The sequence below is a fragment of the Aplysia californica genome, unplaced genomic scaffold, assembly GCF_000002075.1.
Source record: "Aplysia californica isolate F4 #8 unplaced genomic scaffold, AplCal3.0 scaffold00099, whole genome shotgun sequence".
NCBI lineage: Eukaryota > Metazoa > Mollusca > Gastropoda > Aplysiida > Aplysiidae > Aplysia > Aplysia californica.
In genome coordinates, this window is record NW_004797369.1 from 935,837 (window position 1) to 956,257 (window position 20,421).

The 20,421-nt window shown below is 39.6% G+C and overlaps 2 protein-coding genes across 2 annotated transcripts; both read right to left on the reverse strand.

Moving 5' to 3' along the window:
- Positions 1 to 4,507: 4,507 nt before the first annotated feature.
- LOC118477442 lies at positions 4,508 to 10,609 on the reverse strand. Its single transcript, XM_035968947.1, has one exon. It carries the CDS (start codon positions 8,233 to 8,235, stop codon positions 6,388 to 6,390), a length of 1,848 nt encoding a protein of 615 aa, XP_035824840.1. The 5' UTR covers positions 8,236 to 10,609; the 3' UTR covers positions 4,508 to 6,387.
- Positions 10,610 to 16,488: 5,879 nt separating this feature from the next.
- LOC106011384 lies at positions 16,489 to 19,285 on the reverse strand. The gene has a single exon (XM_013080781.1). It carries the CDS (start codon positions 18,737 to 18,739, stop codon positions 16,544 to 16,546), a length of 2,196 nt encoding a protein of 731 aa, XP_012936235.1. The 5' UTR covers positions 18,740 to 19,285; the 3' UTR covers positions 16,489 to 16,543.
- Between the last annotated feature and the right edge of the window lie 1,136 nt (positions 19,286 to 20,421).

Consider the following 20,421-nt stretch of genomic DNA (forward strand, 5'->3'; position numbering starts at 1 on the left):
TATTATTTAATAATTAAGTAGATAATTTTACGCCTCCATGCTCGCAACTTAGATAATTTAGGAAGTGGGTTAGGACCCTGCATGCAAGGGCAAACCAGGGGGAAAGGGATACAACATCTCAGCAGAAAAACTACAAATACTCAATAAACATTCTACCCATACGCGCATCGAACCCGAGTCTCTTACCCAAAAACTTGAATGGTGTAATGGCTGATCTTTCTTCGGCAGAACATGTCACCACTGCATTTATTCTTAGTCGCGTGATAAAGCGAATGTTTTACGAATAGAGAAAGAAGAACAGGAAATTATACTGTACTGGCGCCACCAGAGTAATATTTTATTTAATTGTTCTTACTTGGACAGAATTCATAGAATTGAAATTTCAAGGGGACGATGCGGGCATCCGACTTACACATCATGTTTTCCAAACCAGTGCTTCTCAAACTTTTTGTAGCCAGCGTCCATTTTTGCCTCCTTCAAGGAGACAATTTTTTAAAAATCTACACGTTTTTCCAAGCAGGGCAATAAATAATACCTCTCACTACCCTGGCTAACTCTCCTTCCTCTTCTTCTTCTCCACATTTTATTATTACTGTTATGAATATTACCGTTATTATCATTGGATTCCCTTCTTCGGGTAGAGAAAAGATAAAAGCAGCTTGGCTAGGAGAAACCTTTAGGGGGATAATGAAAGAGATATGGCCTCGGTTCAAAAGAACAATCATACAACGCCATTTAAAACCTCACCACAATGACAAAAACAACAACAGCAACAGCAACCACAACAGCATCAACAGCAGCAGCAACAAGAACAACAACAACAACAACAACAAGAACAACAACAACAACAACAACAACAACTGCAACAACAACAACAACAACAAAAACAATAACAATAATAACATCACCACCAACAACAAAGAAACAAAAACAAAACAAAAACAAAAAATCCCAGCACCGTTAAAAGAATGATGCAAAACAAAAAACCGAGCAGTGCCATTGAAATCTCGGTACAAAAGAAAGATCAAACAGTGCCATTGAAAACTCGGTACAAAACAAATCAAACAATACCCAATGCAACAATGTCAGTTCCATTGGTGCATGATCGAGCTGAGCCCAGATTTAAATTATACGTGGGCATTATTACGCAAGATCTGCAGTAGGCTGCCTTTTGTATAAATTGTTTTTCCTGGGTATAAACAGCCTGGCTTTGCACAATCTGTTAGCACTTGCTAAATAGTCCTGCGTAGTCTTCAATTGTAATATCGTTCTTTACTCAGTATAAAAACTTCGTTGCACTGGTACGCACCATGATCGCACAAATAGCAAAAAATAGCATTCTTTTTAAAGGCTAGTCGAGTGGACGCGTAATCTCTCTCTCCATGACCTTCATTTGGTTCCAGAGAGCCCTAGGGGGCTCTCGTGGCCTAGAGGTTAAGATGTTCGCCTCTCATTCAACGGTCTAGGGTTCGAATCTGAGTAGCGAAAGAACAAAATACTTCTCTAAAATGGTCTCCTTTCACCTCCTTTGCCGCTCTTTAGCAATATTCTGTCGTCTGCTTTCTCATTCTCTTTTCTGCCTCCACCCCCTCACCTCCTTTGCCCCCTCCTCTGGGCTCCTGACTCTTTCTGCTACCTTTCTACTGCTACTCCTTGGCTCCTCCTTACTGCTGTCTTTCTGCCACACCGCTGATCTTCTGGTAGAAAATGTCTACATCTAAACTTCTCGAGTAAGGGTCAAAGATTTCAGAGGTCCCGTGGGCACAATGCGCACGCTAAAGATCCCCTGGTAGTCTTAAAATCGTCAAGAATAGGCTTCGGCCATCACCTGGGCAAAATTTAAACTTTCCTACCAACTGTAAATGTGTATTGTGCCCTGCGCGCTCATATGGCCTTATGCAGTTGCAAGCGCTGTAAAACACTTACCCATTTTTTTAAAAATGCCTAGAGTCATATGGTGCGCTCAATGGTAAACCGGAATCACGCCAGAGCGCACCATCTTGGATATTATTAAACAAGTCTCTAAAGACCGTGAAAGACAAAGAAGGCAACCTGATTCATTTTGGTAAAAAGCTGCTGGCAAAACAACGTGGCTAGAGCAAAGAGAGCAGCGGGGAAGGACAATGACAGAATTTTGAGGGTTTATAAGAACCTCCCCCCCCCCCACATATTAATCCAAATGCATTTCATGTACACTTATATTCACACACACACGCGCTCACGCACGCACACACACACACACACACACACACACACACACACACACACACACACACACACGCAGGCACATACATATACACACACACATGTACACACACATTACACATACACAACACACATACACACCTGTAAACACACATACACACACTTACACACATACACACATACATACACACATACACACGTACACACACGTACACACACATACACACTCACATGTACACACACATACACACTCACATGTACACACACGTACACACACGTACATACACGCACACACACACATGCACACACACTCACGTTCACAAACACAGAGTTAATAATACACTTTCGTAACCTGCTTTCTGTAGTAAAAGTCACATTTTATTCAATCTCATGAACAATACCCAATAACTCGCAACGTCAGCCAGCCGTCCAGATAATAAAATATGAAACCCAAAATGTTGAACTGAAAAATAAAACAAACTGACAGTTTCTAAATCTGTGTCATCAGTTGCATAGGCTCAAGAAATATTTTTCAGAGTTTCAAGTTCTAATTTTAAGAAAAAAGTACATTAGAAAGATGCATGATAAATGTACATTCTCTCTCTCTTAAAAAAACAAACCCCAAACATTTTTCAAAAGAAAAACAATTTTTTTTCTCTCTCCTGAAAAGAAAATTCCTCGTGGACTTATAAGCGATCTCCCATGTGTGTGTGTGTGTGTGTGTGTGTGTGTGTGTGTGTGTGTGTGTGTGTGTGTGTGTGTGTGTGTGTGTGTGTGTGTGTGTGTGTGGCAGGAGAAAGGTCCTAAATGTCGGGAACTTTGAATATTGAAATACAGGCACATTCTTGTAGCTAGCCAATTCAAGGCTAAGTATGCTGATTTTTAAAGGTTCAAATATCTTGAGTAGTTTCAAAGATGTGCCACATTTTGTGACACAAGGCGTAAAAACAGTTTAGAGAAAAACCCAATTTCTAGCTTTGGCGAAGTACAACGTGTAGCAAAAATTAGAAACAAATATTTCATCTCAAAATATTATAAAATCTTTTAAAAATGGTATTAAAAATGGTTAAAGGTATGGTGAAACTAAATTTGGGACCAGGTACGACTTTTTGATGGCCTTTTCACCTCTTTGCTAAAAAATAACTTTGCCGACAACTTGGACCTTTCTCCAGGCACACACATATAGTATACTCTGATCTTCATGATCATCTCAGGAGCATGGATGGAACCTATATCATTAGTCACTAAAATTTGCTGGTGTATAATACGGTGGTTAGCTGGTAACGTGCTTGGGGGGGGGGGGGGGGGGGCTACACCCCCAAAGTCCCGATTCGGCTCAAAATTATGGAATTTGAGTTGTAGGCATTTTTAGCTTCCTCACCCTCTCCTACAACTATTTCATCACTTAAGAACCCCCAAAACCTCATTCCTTCCCATACCGGGCATGTTTGTCACCAAAATTCCTAATAAATTCAATATTTTATTTTTCTTTATCGGCCGTTTTCTCAAAACGCTACTTTTCTCTGTACTTTTTTGAATAACTCCACCGCTTTTCCCCCAATCTTCTTGAAATTTCCACAGAATGAAGAGAAGATGTAATACTAGAATTTGTCTGTTGAATATTTGATATACGGAATAGATTTTTGTTGGGGGCATCTTGAGTGTGAATTTCCTCGGATTTTTTGCAAACTTGAATACTACCTCAGGAAAAAATTCATTAAAAATGTTCTAATTCGTTTAGGAAAAAAACAAAAGAAAAAATATTTAGAACTAATGTTGGTGAACACGCATGCAAAAAAACCCACAAAAAAACAATTTCCTTTAGCAGTAAGTGTGGTATTCATTACGTATGACATGTCAACAAAATCCAATATGGCCGCCGTATCCATGGAAACGAAACTTGTATCTCAAATTTGATTGCGGATTTTAAAACTCCTTACTATGCTTGTTATATTTGTAAAATTTGGTAAAATTCAGTTCAGTGTAATGAGCGAGATAGCCTTCGGGTGTAGCCCCCCCCCCTTTAATAAACATAAACCCTCTAGATTCAAATCTACTTGCAGTATGACATTTACTTTTCCTTCCTGAAATAATTGATAAAAGGAAAGTTACCCCCCCCCCCCCTCCCCCATGCCTTTACGCATCATGACGACAACAGTTCAGTATCCCTCTCAGTCCATGTTGGTCCTGGCTGGAAGACAGGGTCGAAGCCCGCTTCCTAAATGTTCTAAACTGTGTCGATCGCAGCCTAAAAACACCTATTACTTTTTTTTTTTTTTTGGAAGTCCGACTCGCCGTTTTCTACTCCTGCAAGACGTAGCTCCGACTACAGTCTGATCCATAGTGCCATCCCATTATAATTATTTTAAAGCTACATACACCCAAACCTGCTCATAACGCTCACTCAAGATCACAGAGAAAAGTAACGGACATAGACAAAAAGTTCGCTGTGGACATGGTCTGACTTATGGTCCCTTACAAGACTTGGTTGTTTAAAAGCTGACATTTATTATTTTAAAAAAATCTCTCTAGTTCATTTCCATCAATGTTGCTTTCTATCATACGAACTTCCTCACATTCCTTGAACGAAGACATTCTTCCTGAGGACAGGTTAGCGAAAACCTTTGTAGCAAGTGACCGCTATGAGCACTTTCTGAGACCGACTTGTCTCAAAAATGACTGAACGTGGCTGTGTTGGACAAGGACCGCTGTGGACAGGTTAAATTTAGAAGGAAAAAGTAATGGCGTTACTAAACAGTGGAGGTTCGTACAGTAACCTGTGGAAGGGGTGACGTTAAGGCAGATTCGACTGTATTTCGTTCCTCATGGTAAAGCTACAACTACTATCCGTTTTATCAATGCTAAGGAAACTTTCATACAAAACCTTTAGCTGTTGTTATTTCTACATAAGCTCCCCACATTGTCCCAATGCTTCTAAATCCTTACAGTGAGTCAATACTACTTAAATCGTCCACTGTGTTAATGCTACAAATATCGTAGCCTCTGTTTATGCTACAAATACATTAGCCAGTGTTAATTTTACAAATACCTTATCATGCGTTAATGCTATAAATACCATGCCCTTTGTTAATGCTGAATTAATTATTTTAATCTGTGTTAATGCTTTAAATATCTTACTATGTGTTAATGCTTCTGAAACCTTCCTTTTGCATTAATGCTCAGAATATCATCCTCTATGTTGGTGCTACTGAAATTGCCAGTCACAAAAACTGTGTTAATCCCTATGTAGTAAATAATTGTCAATGTCTAACGATGACCCATGATTTGGCTGAGGAGAATTTTTGAAACTTCTTAACGACAAAACGAAGAAAATAGAATTGAGCTGAATTGTGCCTTCTGGTGTGGCCAATGAGACCAATCTTTAAATTGTTATGATGTAGAAACACTCAGTTGTTTTGGGGTAACAAAACCTTCAACTGCATTTATTCTGCAAAAACTCCCCAGTAATATCAATGCTTCTGATACCCCCGTTGTGGTAATGTTTTACCAACACTTTCTTTCGCGTTAATGCTACAAAAACTGTGTTAATTCTTAAAAAGCAAACACAATGTACTAAATTTTTTAATGTCTTTCAATGAGTTAATAAATACAACATATTAGTTAATGCTACTGAAATCTTTCATGATACCTTCATCAGTGTTAACGGTACAAAAATTGCGTTCATTTTTCCTTTTTGATCAACTAATTGTGCTAATTCTTCCGAACATTTTCCAGTTCCAAAAACTTAAACTGTGTTATTGCCATAACAAAATCCCAATATTATTGTGTTCTTGCTTCCAATACCGTCCACTATATACCTATACAAGATGAATCTTTCATTGTGTTAATATACCAGAAATCTTTATTACGTTCATACTATAGATACTTTCTTTAATATATGTTAATACTGCAGATTCCTCTCCCACCCCATCCTAATTAAATGATTTATTTTTTGGCTAAATGATTCCTTCTGTGTCATCGCTACTGTATCCATTCTTATGTGCAGAGGTACTCACATAGTTGATAACCAATGCTACCTGAACAAAGACGCATGAATCTTACAAAACTGCGTCCTTCATCGTTCTTCAACGAACAAAATTACAGTGGAACGTCTTACGAACCCTTTGAAACAAATGAAGGCATGCCTATCAACTTCTTTGGTGTGCATGTTCTGTTCCAATGTTATTTCGTCTTTCTGTGGACAAGAAATTGCCATATCCTATAGAAATCATCAAAAACTAGAATCCCAAACACTGGCAAAAACGTGCAGGCAAACACGACAAAACCAACTGAAGTGCAGGACGGTCTGGGGTCTATAGCGGATGTTTTACTCCTAAGTTTTCTGGAGAGGTTCGCTTTAGGTACGTGGAGAGACCTCTGGATGATGGCAATCTTCGAGGACAAGACTGTTTCATTTAGTAAGTCCTGAAAATTCTTAGAGTCAAGGAGACATGTGCACGGGCACAAATTCCCTGGACGTTTTGAAACTGGGACTTGAGACGTTTCCTCTAAAGTCTGTGTATGATTGTCGCGAGACGTCGTCACCTCTGTACTCGTCAAATGACGCTCACACGACTCAGTGTTAGCGTCAGAAGATTTGTAAGTTGGAAGTGAAACAGCCCAGCCGAGGACAGCGTTATCAGCACTAAACATGGAACCACTGAAAGAACAACGCTCACCATTCACTTTGATTTTATTCCCAGTTGTAATTGTAGTGATGAAAAATTCTCTAGAGCAATAGCGATGAGTCTCTAGCACTTCAAGCGGTTCAGATGATGTGTACACTTTTCCAATAGGCACACTTACATTAATTTCTATTATACATTCGCATAGCGCTGTAATCAAAATGTGGACATTTGTGTCATCAAACATAGCAATCTCTGAATGAGTGCTCCACTCAGGTATAGGATATAGCACTGCACAGGACGAATCAAAATGGCTTTTACCTGTTCCATTTAAGAGTGGCATAAAATACTGTAGAACTAAGATAGGACCAGTGGCGTGCAGGTACGTAACTGTGTCTCCTAACTGAAATGAGAAAAATGTAGAAGTATTTTTAGAAGTGTTTTCTTTCATCTCGATATGCTCCAGACCGGAAAGAGTTGTAGACGGAGAGACGTACGCAATTTTGATGAGAGAATCTTTATCGTCATTACGAAAAGGTGCTAAAACATAGTCTTGCCCTAAAGCAGACACAGGAGGCAATTGCTCTATCATCATATCTTTATAATTGCACGGGACAGTCCTTATAAAAACACAGTCAAAATTCGCTCCAGCGATGACAGCTACAGGGCTCTCTGCCCTGACCCAAGTACCTGTTAGGTCAGCTCCTTCACCCAAGATTTGCAGAACATCTAAAGGCTCCAGAGACTCTCGTAAATACTGCCCAGAATAGAAAATTGTTGTCTTTTTGTAAGTGATAGTACTCTCAGCGGGTTCGAAGGCAAACTCGATAGTGACATCATTGAATCCTTCTGAGTTCACGACGAGAAGGAAAGAAGACAAATGTACACTTTCGGTGACCACTAAATATTCACAGGATAGCAAACTGACGGGCATGACATTGAACGCTCCAGCACTTTTGCTGGTAGATTCATGTATTTCAAGTTTCAAACTTCTTGCCTGGACGACAACCTGAGAGGTGGAGTTCACTATGATTCCCTGTTTTTTCCCTATGCCAGTTTTCTTGAAATGAACCAAATGCTCCAGATTAAGCAGCCATTGCTCGTTTGAGACGGACGTAAAGTTGTGTGAATATTTCTGAGTCTGTATTTCACCTGATGAAGTCTTACGTGCGGGTGCTGTTACAGTGACCTCGACGTTCTGAACAAAGTCCTGTGAGAGAGGCGAGATGGCCAATGAAGCAACGGCGTGTTTGACATGTTTTGGGAACGCTAGAACGTACTGGATTTGCGTCTCACCAAAGATGCCTGAAATAATCGCTGCAAAGCACAAACACCAATGTAATCCTCCAGATGTAGAGCCCATTATAATAAAAGGATTGTGAAAAGAACTTCTTTCAAGATCCATGCTACGTCTGGTGTGGATGACGCATCCAATGTTGCAATAGACTCTGGATCTATAACATTATTATTCTTAGCTACGGTGAGCGTACTGCCGCATACTATATGGTTCTTGTCTAGTTATTCGTAACCAAACCAAGCATTAGCGTCTGCATAACAGGTGTCTTTTGACTTCCGACAGTTAAGTAACACAAGCGTAGGCGTAGGTCGTTGGTGGGCAATGTGGTGCGATTTTCTCCTTCTTTCATATCAAGCATCTGTCTCCATTATCTCTACAACTGCTTTTCTTTGTAAGTTACTCTCTCTAGCAACACAGTTAATTGTTTGGCTCTTATATGACCTAATTGTTGTGCAAGTGCCATTAAGCACTTACCAAAACTAAACTAAAAATAAAGAATCCCCAATTTAAGTCTTATGCCCAGGTTCCAGGCAGGAGAATGATTTGGCTCACAGTTCCTACCGTATACATGCACAATTCTGAATGGCTATGAGCTTCTAATAGTAGACAACGGGGATCAGGTGTATCTATTTGTTATCTCATCAAGTATTGGTGAGGCTACGAGCATACCTCAAGTCTTTTTTCAATTTTAACCACCTAGTTACAGAAGCGCGAGTCACTAAATCACAATGAGCCTTTTGACGCGGAAAACGATGATCAGCACGAGAGTTTGTTCGTTATCACACCAACTGTTAGTTTGTCTTTATAACTGGTTCCTTATTACTTCGAACTCCACAGTGCGAAAGCATTTGTCAGGTCACGAGTTCCAGTGTAATAATAAAACACACACAATCCTAAATCACTACGAACCCATTGTCGTAGACAGTACAGATGTAGTCTATGTGTTTGTCATCATCATGTATCTTTGTGATTTCATAACTGATGAACATTTACGACGAAATCCTAGATACACAGATATTAGTCAAAAGCTCAGGCACCAGGCGGGGTTGCCGGCAGGTGGCTGATTTGTTGGTGTTTTCTACACATCGATCTGGCCCGCCTCCTCTCCACTTACGCGCACACTGCAGATGTGATTCCTTTTCAATTTAGTGCAGTGGTTTATCGCAAACCGCCAAGCAGAAACGTTTTTTTTTATTTGGGGGGGGGGGGGGGGGGGGGAGGGACTCACAGAAGAAGTGACAACGGCACAGATGAGATCTTTTTCCTGACCTATTTGACCTATTATGCTCGCCTGGTGTTTCCACTATCAGTGCAACCAATATTGGGGCAGCTATGACGTCATGCACGAAAGACGATTTTTGTTTATTAAGAAGGAAGACCCCATCTAGACCTTTACCGAAAAAGAAATAACACCGCCTGCATGCAGATGTGTTTGATATTCTGTGTAAATTTAAACCTGTTATATACATGCATATAATTCTGGTGGAGTCGACATTAGCGAAACTTTTCGTAAGAAACCACTGACTCTATAGGACTCAAAATTTAAAATGAAGGCAGCATTCAGTACCCCTAAGAGCACAAGTTTGCCATATTTTCACAATTTAGAACTTAAGAATTTACAAAAATGTAGGTTTCGATAGTTAACATTGTTATAAAACACTCTAGAATGAAATCAGTCCTCTATTATCCCACTGTTTAAGATATTATGAGCGTCCGGCGCTCAGTATAAGTTCAAAACTGCGTTGGTAAAAGTTTCCGGGAATCCCTAAAGCAGTTATGAGAAAAAGGAGGAGGGGATTGGGGAAGGGGGGGGGGGTCCTCCAGTGGCAGATTTGTCAGTTAGCTCAGGCTCATAGTTTCGTCAAACATGTGTTGATGAAATTGCATTTAGGTGGACAGTTACTGGGAAGAGTCCTTTTGCAAGACACGGTGACCATCGCTTTAAAACAGGGTGCTGCACAGCGGCGACCAGCAACGGTAATTATGTGTGAATTGTCTCTTTGTAATGTTGCGTGTTATTCATGCTTATATGTATTTGTGTATTTATGTACCTAATTATATAACAAATTTCCCGAAATGATCAATAAAGATGAATTTATCATTTTTATCCTTTATTTTCTTATTCAGTAGATATAGTATTCCAAGGATAATAGTGACAAGGAGACTATCGTCAATTGATTAGTTGTGCCTGAAGTGGAGTTCGAAGGCAATGCATGATCGTCTAAGCTCTAGCTCTGGCTCCACGTTATCGTGCTTAATGCACGCAGGCAGCTTGTTTCCTTTTCTGATATATTAAAATTACGAACCACGTACCTCATTTTTTTTAAAGCGGCTCTTGGGGTGCCAATGAAATGCTATATTTTTCTATATTGTCTAGGGAAGATGGTTATACAATAACCACTGCTGTATTTACTATTGAGCTTACATTATTATGCACTACATATTATGTATATATGAGTAGATAGCTAGCTAGCCAGACTGAGCTAGATAGATAGATAGATAGATAGATAGATAGAATAGATAGATAGATAGATAGATAGATAGATAGATAGATAGATAGATAAATAGATAGATAGATAGATAGATAGATAGATAGATAGATAGATAGATAGATAAAGGGCTACCTGTGAAAGCAATCACCTTTTCAAACAACCACTCTCCTCCAATGCGAATATAATATATTAAATAAATATATTATTGTTATTATTATTTTTATTATTATTATTATTATTACTATTATTATTATTATTATTATTATTATTATTATTATTATTATTATTATTATTATTATTATTATTATTATTATTATTATTATGACTATTATTATGATAATGCTTATGATTAAGATTATTATGATTATGATTATTAATATTATTATTATTATATATATTATTATTATTATTATTATTATTATTATTATTATTATTATTATTATTATTATTATTATTATTATTATGAGAGAGAGAGAGAGAGAGAGAGAGAGAGAGAGAGAGAGAGAGAGAGAGAGAGAGAGAGAGAGAGAGAGAGAGAGAGAGAGAGAGAGAGAGAGAGAGAGAGATTCAAAGTACCGCAGATGTATGTGGAATGTGTGACGCGTGATCAGACTTCAGTGTGGAACTGAGGAACCCGCCGCGGTAACGGGGTCAGTCAGAAAGAGAGCGGACGGTTCAGCAGGAGACAGAGGACACGACGAAGAGAAAACGAGATAAACGGAGGAAAGGAAAAAGCAACCAGTGACAAATTCTTGGGCTAAATATTTATCGAACGTTAACGGTCACCTTTCCAAGACAATCACCTGTACAAACGACCACTTTATTAACTCGCCCCCCCCCCTCCCCCCACATTTTTTTCTAGTGACATTGACCAAGACTTTTCTTTTCCACAATGGGTGGCCACCTTTGACAATTTAGACTGCAGGGACCAAATCTACGAATTCTCTGATTTGCGAATCCGAACATTTCGAATCACAGAATAGATCAATCTGAACTGCGAATTCAAATTGTGGATATCTAAGCTCCTGAACTGCACCATGGTTTACTCAGGTATAAAAGCGTCAAATCCGCGAAGTTTTTCAGTTGGCGCTACTGTCGCTGTTATGGCGCTCTCTTTCGTTTTTCAAGACAAAAAGTAGCTGATCTTTAGTTTGAAAAACAATTTTTATCGTTGTAGTAATTCCGTACTGTGATCAGCCTTCCGTTAAAATGAGTTCTTTTCAACTACTGCACTATGGCCTCTCATGCCCAGTTGAAATTAAATAAAACAATCGTCCACCCCTCCCCCTTTCTGCTGAAGACAAAACGCGACAAAAGTCAGCAATTTGCAATTGTTGGTCGTCAGTTCCCATGTCTTAATACTATATAAGTCTTAGTAACTTTTTGCGTACTGCAGGACTGCAAAATCGCATTGTAACTGGTCTCCATAAACTCAAAAAACTTTTATAGACTAGATCTATGTTTCTGACTAGTTCAAAGTCTGGAAACTTTCTGACCATCTACCCTTGGACAATGTATTGGGATTAACACGATGAAGTCTTCCGTCCCACTGTTCACTCAAACGTCCGAATATAAAAGAGAAGTGGGCAGTGGCGTCAATAAATTGAGATCTTACCATGTTATTGATATAATAATAATTTACATTAGGCTGTTTCACATGCTGCTACATTCATCCTAATTGCATAATAACATTCGACCTTAAAATTTGTGTTGCACGAAACAGCGAGAAGAGCGTGGTAACAAAGCTTCCCTGATATATAATTTCCTTTAATTTTTCCTATAGTAAGCTGTTCACAAATTCCCTGGAGGTGCCTTCGGCAATTTTGAGGATTTTTATAAAGTTTCCCAAGGAGAGAAGTGAATTATCTTGCGGTGTAAAATATTTGTGGGGTAATAGTAAAGACAGTATTCCTCGACGAAAGCTCGTCACCTGCGCATATAGACCTAGCTTAGTCCCGCTGTTCCTTTGCCGCTCCTCGGTACATTTGACTAGGGACAAGGGCAACTGGCATGCTTTTGGGGGTCAAACTGCTTTACTTTTTGCAGCAGATCACACAAATTATGGCTACTAAAACTGTTACAAATAAATTGTTTTCAAGAAAACTTGAAACATAACTGCAAAATATCAAACTATGGGGGGTAACAGGGAGAGGGGGTGGAGGGTGCCCCACTCCCCCGAAACCCCCAAGATTATTTTTACCAAGGGGGGGGGGTACCCAATACCTCTCTTTTAAATTCTCTGGACTGGCCAAAAGCTCGGAAAAAAACTACGCAATGAAATGAAGCATAGCGTAGTTCGACAACATCGTGAGGCAGCGTGGAGAAATCAGGCTGTCGTCAAAATAATGAAAGCGAAGAAACTGGCATTTTGCCACAGGTTTGGGAAGTTTTATCGAATTTTTGCTATTTGGCTCAACATCTTTCATGCCCATTAAAGAACACATTTCTGTGTTGATTTTCCTGAGAAAAAAAAGTTGAATAAAGGCATAATAGATGTACATTTTCAGTTTCCACGGACTCTAAAGCTGGGGAAATAATGAAACTTGCGGGGATTTTCTCACTAATTTTACCTCTGAAACCAGGCGACCCCCACCTCCTCCAAACGCCAATATCTTGACTTCTATTCAAGATAAATGGATGTTTCATCCATCAAACGCAAGGCAAATGGACAGGTTTTAAGATGATACCGATAACTCCATATGCCCCCCTAACTGACGAGCGCCTGATTCCGCCGTGTCGTCTACCGTTTTGCCCAGTTTCTCTATAAAGTTACTTTGTAACTATCAAAGGAGGGATTTATTACAGCGTACACATAATGGTAGCCCTTGATACGGTAGTGGGAGAAGTGGGTGACGTTAAATTCACTACTTCCATTTGTGGATATCAAACAAAACAACCAATCGCACTGAAGGAAATAGTACGCAACTTCCGGTATAGCGGAAGTTCACAGTCCGGTTAAATGGTGTTAATTCGTTCCCCCGCCATCGATTTGAATCAGTTGTCAAAACACGTTCCACTGGCAAACATAGACTTAGTTCTTGTTATGTGTTTTGTTTAACCTCCAAACATAATTGGGTAAAAATAAACTTTAACCTTCGATTCAGAATTTACTGCAACAACTGTGCTCATCCAGGATATCCACTTTTCTTATTGCCACAATTTGGTTGCCAAGACCAATAAATCGCTCTTGGGGATAACCCAAGCGATGACGACACTCGTAGGGAGTTTGGCGGTACATTAATATTAATAAGACGGCACATCTCAAATGTGCTCCTGCCGAACAGTTCCGAAAAATAGCCCGCAGTAGGCAGTCTAAAAATAGATAGCATTTGTAGAGCGCAAATCTCCGCTCAACAGCAAGCTCTATGCGCTTCACAATCTATACTATTACCCCAGCAGACCTGAGTGCATTCTGAAACGAACTCAACTTCCTGGGAAGCATACAGTGCAAGCAGCCATTTCTAGGCGCTAAAACACTAACATACTGACAAGATCTTTCGCTGTCTATGGCCGGGTACTCATTTCCACCAGGGTGAAGTGAGGAAAATTCGTGTAAAGTGCCTTTCCCAAGGACACAACGTCTGGCCCATGGCTCGAACCCCCGACCCCGCAACCTCACGATTACGAGTCCGGTAGCCTAACCCCTAGGACACCGACGCAATAGACCGTACGTTCTTCTTTGCCGATATTATGTGAGCCCTGGAGCAATCCAGCGGAGTGCTCAAGTGAATTGAGATTGGTTCATTGTCTGTCTTGCCACTAGCCTATTTTAAGTGACTCTGTGACCGTGAACCTGAGGGAGGTGAACGTCCTATGCGTTGTACCTTTGAATCGTTTTGTAGTGGAGTGGTGAAAGTTATTACTTGAGAGTTCAGTTCCAATACAGGATGAACGAAATTGATGTTTAGCTACAAACAAATTTATTACTTGAAATCAAAGCGACAAGTAAAAATAATGAACATAAAAGCACGAGGTCCTCACTCACCAACCCAAAGACCCTAAAATTATACACCGTCTCATTTACTATGCCCTTGACTAGCTTCATCATGTGATAGATTAATTGTGCCCGTCCACTTTTTACCCCCACGAGCCGCCTCTGAATTTTGTTTGCTATTTATACTATATTGAAAACACATGAAACTCTTGTGCCTGCACACTCATGATTACTCCCTGAGGCCCCCAACTCTTGAACACTGAAGCAATTCCTCTCAAATGTGCAAAATACTCATTTTGAGTCATGACGACCATTTCTATATGATTGTCTTTCCCGGGATTATTTATTGGTTTTCTTTTGTGCAGATTGCGGTCTACAGCCAGGAATATAACTCTTTTCCTGAAAGTCTGAAAGGGTCTGGGAGAACAAAATATATCACCCCCCCCCCCTCCGATTTCATAGCGAAATACTCACCTAAAATTCCACTTTAAAGGTTTAAAAAAGAAGCACAATAAACCTATATTATGAAGATATGATAAGATAAGATAAGATACGATAAGATACGATAAGATAACATACGATTTTAGTATGTCCACAAAGAGGACTCTGCAATCACATGGTAAATGAATACTTGCACACGCCAACTCAAACACAATCATAAACATACACAAACACACACAAACACACACACACACACACACACACACACACACACACACACACACACACACACACACACACACACACACACCACACCCATACTTATATACATATACGCATTAACACGTACACACACACACACACACACACACACACACACACACACACACACACACACTCACAAACACACACACACACACATATATATATATGTGTATGTCTATATATATATATATGTGTGTGTGTGTGTGTGTGTATATACACGAACAGTCATCACTTGGACGTGCACAATTATTTTTTTGTTGTTATCTCACAAATTACAAAGAAAGACGGAAAAGCTCACAATGATGATGATACGAAAGAATTTTTATTCATGTTGATATTCACTTGAGAAAATGACTAACCATCAATGTCTATTAGATGTGAGGTATTCTGAATTTAATTGCAAGGATCTTCTTTGCTGCTTCCAGAAAATTAATATTGTGGAACTCATAATATCATTACTTTAAAATTACAAAGTTCTATCTGACATTTTTGACCGTTTTGTATTACTAAGACCACGAGGTTGGAAACCAAAGTACTATCTGCTCTAAAAGAATCGTAAGATTATTCGGAGTTGTTAATCAAGATATCCAGAGAATTGCTTTCGAAAAAGTTTGATACGTCGTGAAACTAAATAATTTTAACTTGCAAATTTATACCATCGTCCACTTAGAGCCTGGGTTGGCCCTGACAGGCAGAATTGATTAGGTAAATAAGGTCGATTAGGGTTTGCAATATACCATTATTATAACCCTGGAAACGAACTCATTCATGATCTATCACGCATTACTATGATGTAGCTTGAGTTAAAAGTTGTGTTTTTTCTTTTTTGGGTGGGGGGGGGGGCTGTGTTTTCTGTTGTTCTTTTTGTTTTTCTCAATAGAACCACCTGTCACACTTTCCACGTCTGTGGTCGATGGAGGGGGTTAAATTATGTCTACAAACCTACATCTAGGCAACACCTTAAAACTACGCCACTCAAAGCTTTTGAGGAGGAAAGATAAAAAGAGAAATACAAAAACGATTTTTTGAGCGAAATGTTAATTTTAAACGCAAACAACACATCTTTTTCATACTTATTTCTTTGACCCTAGCAGATCCGAATACTCACATAGAAGCATGCAACTATTTCTTCCCTGTGTGTGTGTGTGTGTGTGTGTGTGTGTGTGTGTGTGTGTGTGTGTGTGTGTGTGTGTGTGTGTGTATGCTTTTTGTTGTTGTCTTTGTTGTTTGTTTGTTCTTTATTTTTTTGTTCTTCTTTATTTGGGGGGAAGGGGTGGTCTTTGAGCTATCTACGGAGAAGCCAACGTAAAGCCTTGTAACAATCATTTAGTATTAGAATTCCAAATATTGGTAAAATCGTGCAGCCAAACACGACAAAACCAATTGAAGTACTGGATGGCCTGTGGTCTATGGCGCACATTTTACTCCTCACTCTTCTTGAGAGGTTCGCCCTAGGAACGTGGAGAAAGCTCTGGATGGCTGCCCTCTTTGAGGACAAGAATGGCATTGTCTCATTTAGCAGATCTCGATAATTCTGAGATCCAGAAAGACATGAACATGGGCACAAGATGAATCTGATCTTTGAAATCGGGCTCTGAGATATTTCCTCGACAGTATTTTTGTTATCATCTTTGGCTACTGTCAATATTCTACTCCAAAACTTTATGTTATCGCGAGTAGACTCTGGTGTCACCGGAGATGTTTGCTCAACAGTTTGTCTGTTATTATCGTGGGATGCTTCCGGTATTCTACTCAAAACCGTAATGTCTTTTTCAGTAGCCTCGGGTGTCCCCTGTGTTGTTTCCCAAATAGTTAGATCGTTATTATCGTTAGATGATTCCCCAACAGTTAGACCGCCATTATCGTTAGATGTTTCCTCAACAGTTAGACTGTTATTATCGTTAGACGTTTCCTCAAAAGCTGGACCGTTGTTATCGTTAGATGTTTCCGATATTCTACTCGAAACCGTGACGTCTTCTTCAGTAGACTTGAGTGTCGCCTGTGTTGTTCCCGCAGCTGTTGTGAGGCTCTTCATGTTGGATTTCTGTACCTCTGTACTCGTCAACTGAAGCTCACAAGATGTTGTGTTGTCATCAATGGGTTGAAAGGTTACCAATGGAACGGCCCAACCCGTTTTGTCTCGGTGAGTAGCCACAACGACACCACTGAACAAACATTCGTCACTGTTTACAAAAATTTTATTTAATTTTGTGCTCGAGGTAATGATCATTTGTCTTGAACAATAACGATGTTCACGTTTTGCTCTTGTCTTGAACTCTTCAACAGATACTCCAATCTTAATTTCTTTTATGCACTTGCACAAAGCAACGATTAACGTTATTAGATTCATGTCATCAAAAGGTAATATTTCAGCATGAGTTCTCCATTTGGAGAGAGGATATATAACTGTCACTGATGAGTCAAAGAAAGTGGTGTGCTTCAAGGCCACAACATACTGTAGAACTAACACAGGTGCAGAAGCGTAGAGATAAACTATCGAGTCTCCGTTTAGTTGAAAAGTGAAAAATGTGGGAAAATCTTGAGACGTGTTCACATTTATCAGAACATTGTCCAGACCAAAAACAGTCGTCGATGGACTGGTGTATCCGATTTTAACAAACGATTTAATACTGGAGTTGACAAAAGGTGCAAAAACGTAGCTTTGCCCTAAAGAACACACAGGGGGCAATTGCTCGACTGCCATGTCGAGTGTACTACACAAATCCCGCTGTATCCACACGCAGCTGAAATCTGTTCCTGTGATGACAGCTACTTTTCTCTCTGCCCTGACCCATGTACCTGTAAGGTCAGTCTGTTTTCCCAAAATTTGCAAAACATCTAATGGACCTAAAGATTCAGGCAAAACCTGACCGGAATGCAAAATAATATCAGTGCTTCCGTTATTGTAAATGATTTCTCTTTGTGCTGGTTGAAGGCTCAATTCAATTATGACGTCATTGGATCCATCGGGGTTAACGACAAGTAGAAAACAAAACGAAGACGAACATTCTGTGACCACTACGTATTCATGAGATAATAGAGTAGTGGGCATTACATTAAAGGCCCCAGCACTTTTTTTAAAGTCCTCAGCCATTCTGACTTTCAAACTTTTAGCCCGAACGACCAGCTGAGATGTCGAAGTAACCATGATACCTTGACTCTTCCCTATGCCTGACATTTCAAAATGAACCAAATACTCCAGGTTCAGAAGCCATTGCTCGTTTGAGGAGGACGAAAAGTTGTGTGAATATTCCTGAGTCCGTATTTCACCTGATGCCGTCTTACGTGCGGGTGCTGTTACAGTGACCTCGATGTTCTGAACAAAGTCCTGTGAGAGGGGTGAGATGGCCAATGAAGGAATGGCGTGTTTGACATGTTTTGGAAAGGCTAAAACGTACTGAAATTGCTGGTCCGCAAAGATGCCGGTAATAATCATAGCAAGGCACAAACACAGAAGTAATTCTTGAAATGTTGAAGCCATGATAAAACAAGAGGGACGAAGAGGCCGCCAGAGCGTCGGTGTCACTAAAACCTCGACACACTCTATCTTATATTATATTTAGGTCTCACACAATGAGCTGCCCAATGTCAGTTGGCTGAACACAGGGAAGGCACAGAATACAGCCTGTTTATATAGTCTTGCCGGAAACTTTAGTTTTGAGAACCTGTCTGCCTGTGTTAGTGCGTTGAAGAACTACGTCAATTAGCGCTCACTTTTATTTCCTGTTTGCGAATATCTTCATCTGCTCAATATCTGTCTTTTGATATTAGAGATTCCTGCTTTTCGATTGTTCGGTTTGTCTATTTGTAGGACCAAAGTTCTACTTGATGCATAAAAGCTCTTTGGCTTGAAAAGAAACTCTTGACCAACCGAAAGTGTAAGTTTTCGAAGCTGAAACAATCAAAAACTGTATAGGAAGACAAAAGAGAAATAACCAAACTGGGGTCTGGAATTTCAGCGTATTGGTCAAGTTCGTAGAAATATATCACATCAGTAATTGTAAACACCAGGTTTAGCCTTCGACTATTGTGCAAATTAGATAGCCAAAAGAGTTGTAACCAGAAGCCCCTTAGCCAAGATAAGTACAGCACTACGACAAAATTATTGGCAAATGGTTTTGTCTGTGAGTTGTGGAAAAGGAAAATAAAAGAAGCCTACGCCATCAACACAATTAAACATCTGTCATCCGAACTACACATTGTGAACTTCACTGACTCACTGTCAGTCTTGTATGAGAAAGAAAATGACCATAATCTAAACCATGATTTGACACATACTGTTTGAATCCCACCACTTGGTAACATTCTGTGGTGTCAACCTGGTTATGTAGTGGATTCCCGAACACTGAAACACGTCTGGAAATGACAGAGCAGACACACTTGCCAAAAGGACATCTAGACAAGAACATCCCAACATTCCAACTTCACACAACACTGCAAAACAAATAATTAAAAGCAACAACAAACAATATTAGATGAGCAGATGTGCCTTGAGAAAGACAGGCAGAGTACAAACATGGGACTACAATAAAAGGAAATGACACTACCAACCACCTACAGAGCAAGAAATAGGCCATTATCTTCCGACTACGAACCGAGCATTTCAACTTCCACTTGAACATTATTAAACCAGCGCCCCCCCCTCCACACACACATGTTTGACCATGGATATGATACAGAGAATCCTCACCTGTTCCACTACACATCTTTAAATTATGACATCAACTTCACTTCTCCCTCCGAGATCGAACATTGAAAACCAAGGATATTACATTTCTGTAACCTCCTGTTGACAACACAGTCTAGTAAATCTGCACGTGTCACTACATGGCATTTGACAGACTGACAAAAGCCCAGCTGTTGTAGGATTCGTAACAACAACAACAACAAAAACAACAAAAACAACAAAAAACAACAAAAAACAACAAAAACAACAACAAAACAATAACAGTTTAATCGGGTTTCTCTTATTTCCTTTGTCTACAAACCTTTGATAAAACCGCTGGCTATACTGCTTTCTTTATCTACATTACAACACTGATTTGCAAACTCTATCTTTCATTCTTACAGAGCCTAGTCGAAAAAAAGGATTCATCTAGTCTAAGTTGGACCCCTGCTGCCAAAAAGACCAAGCCAAGACCTTTGAGCATAACAGCAATAATA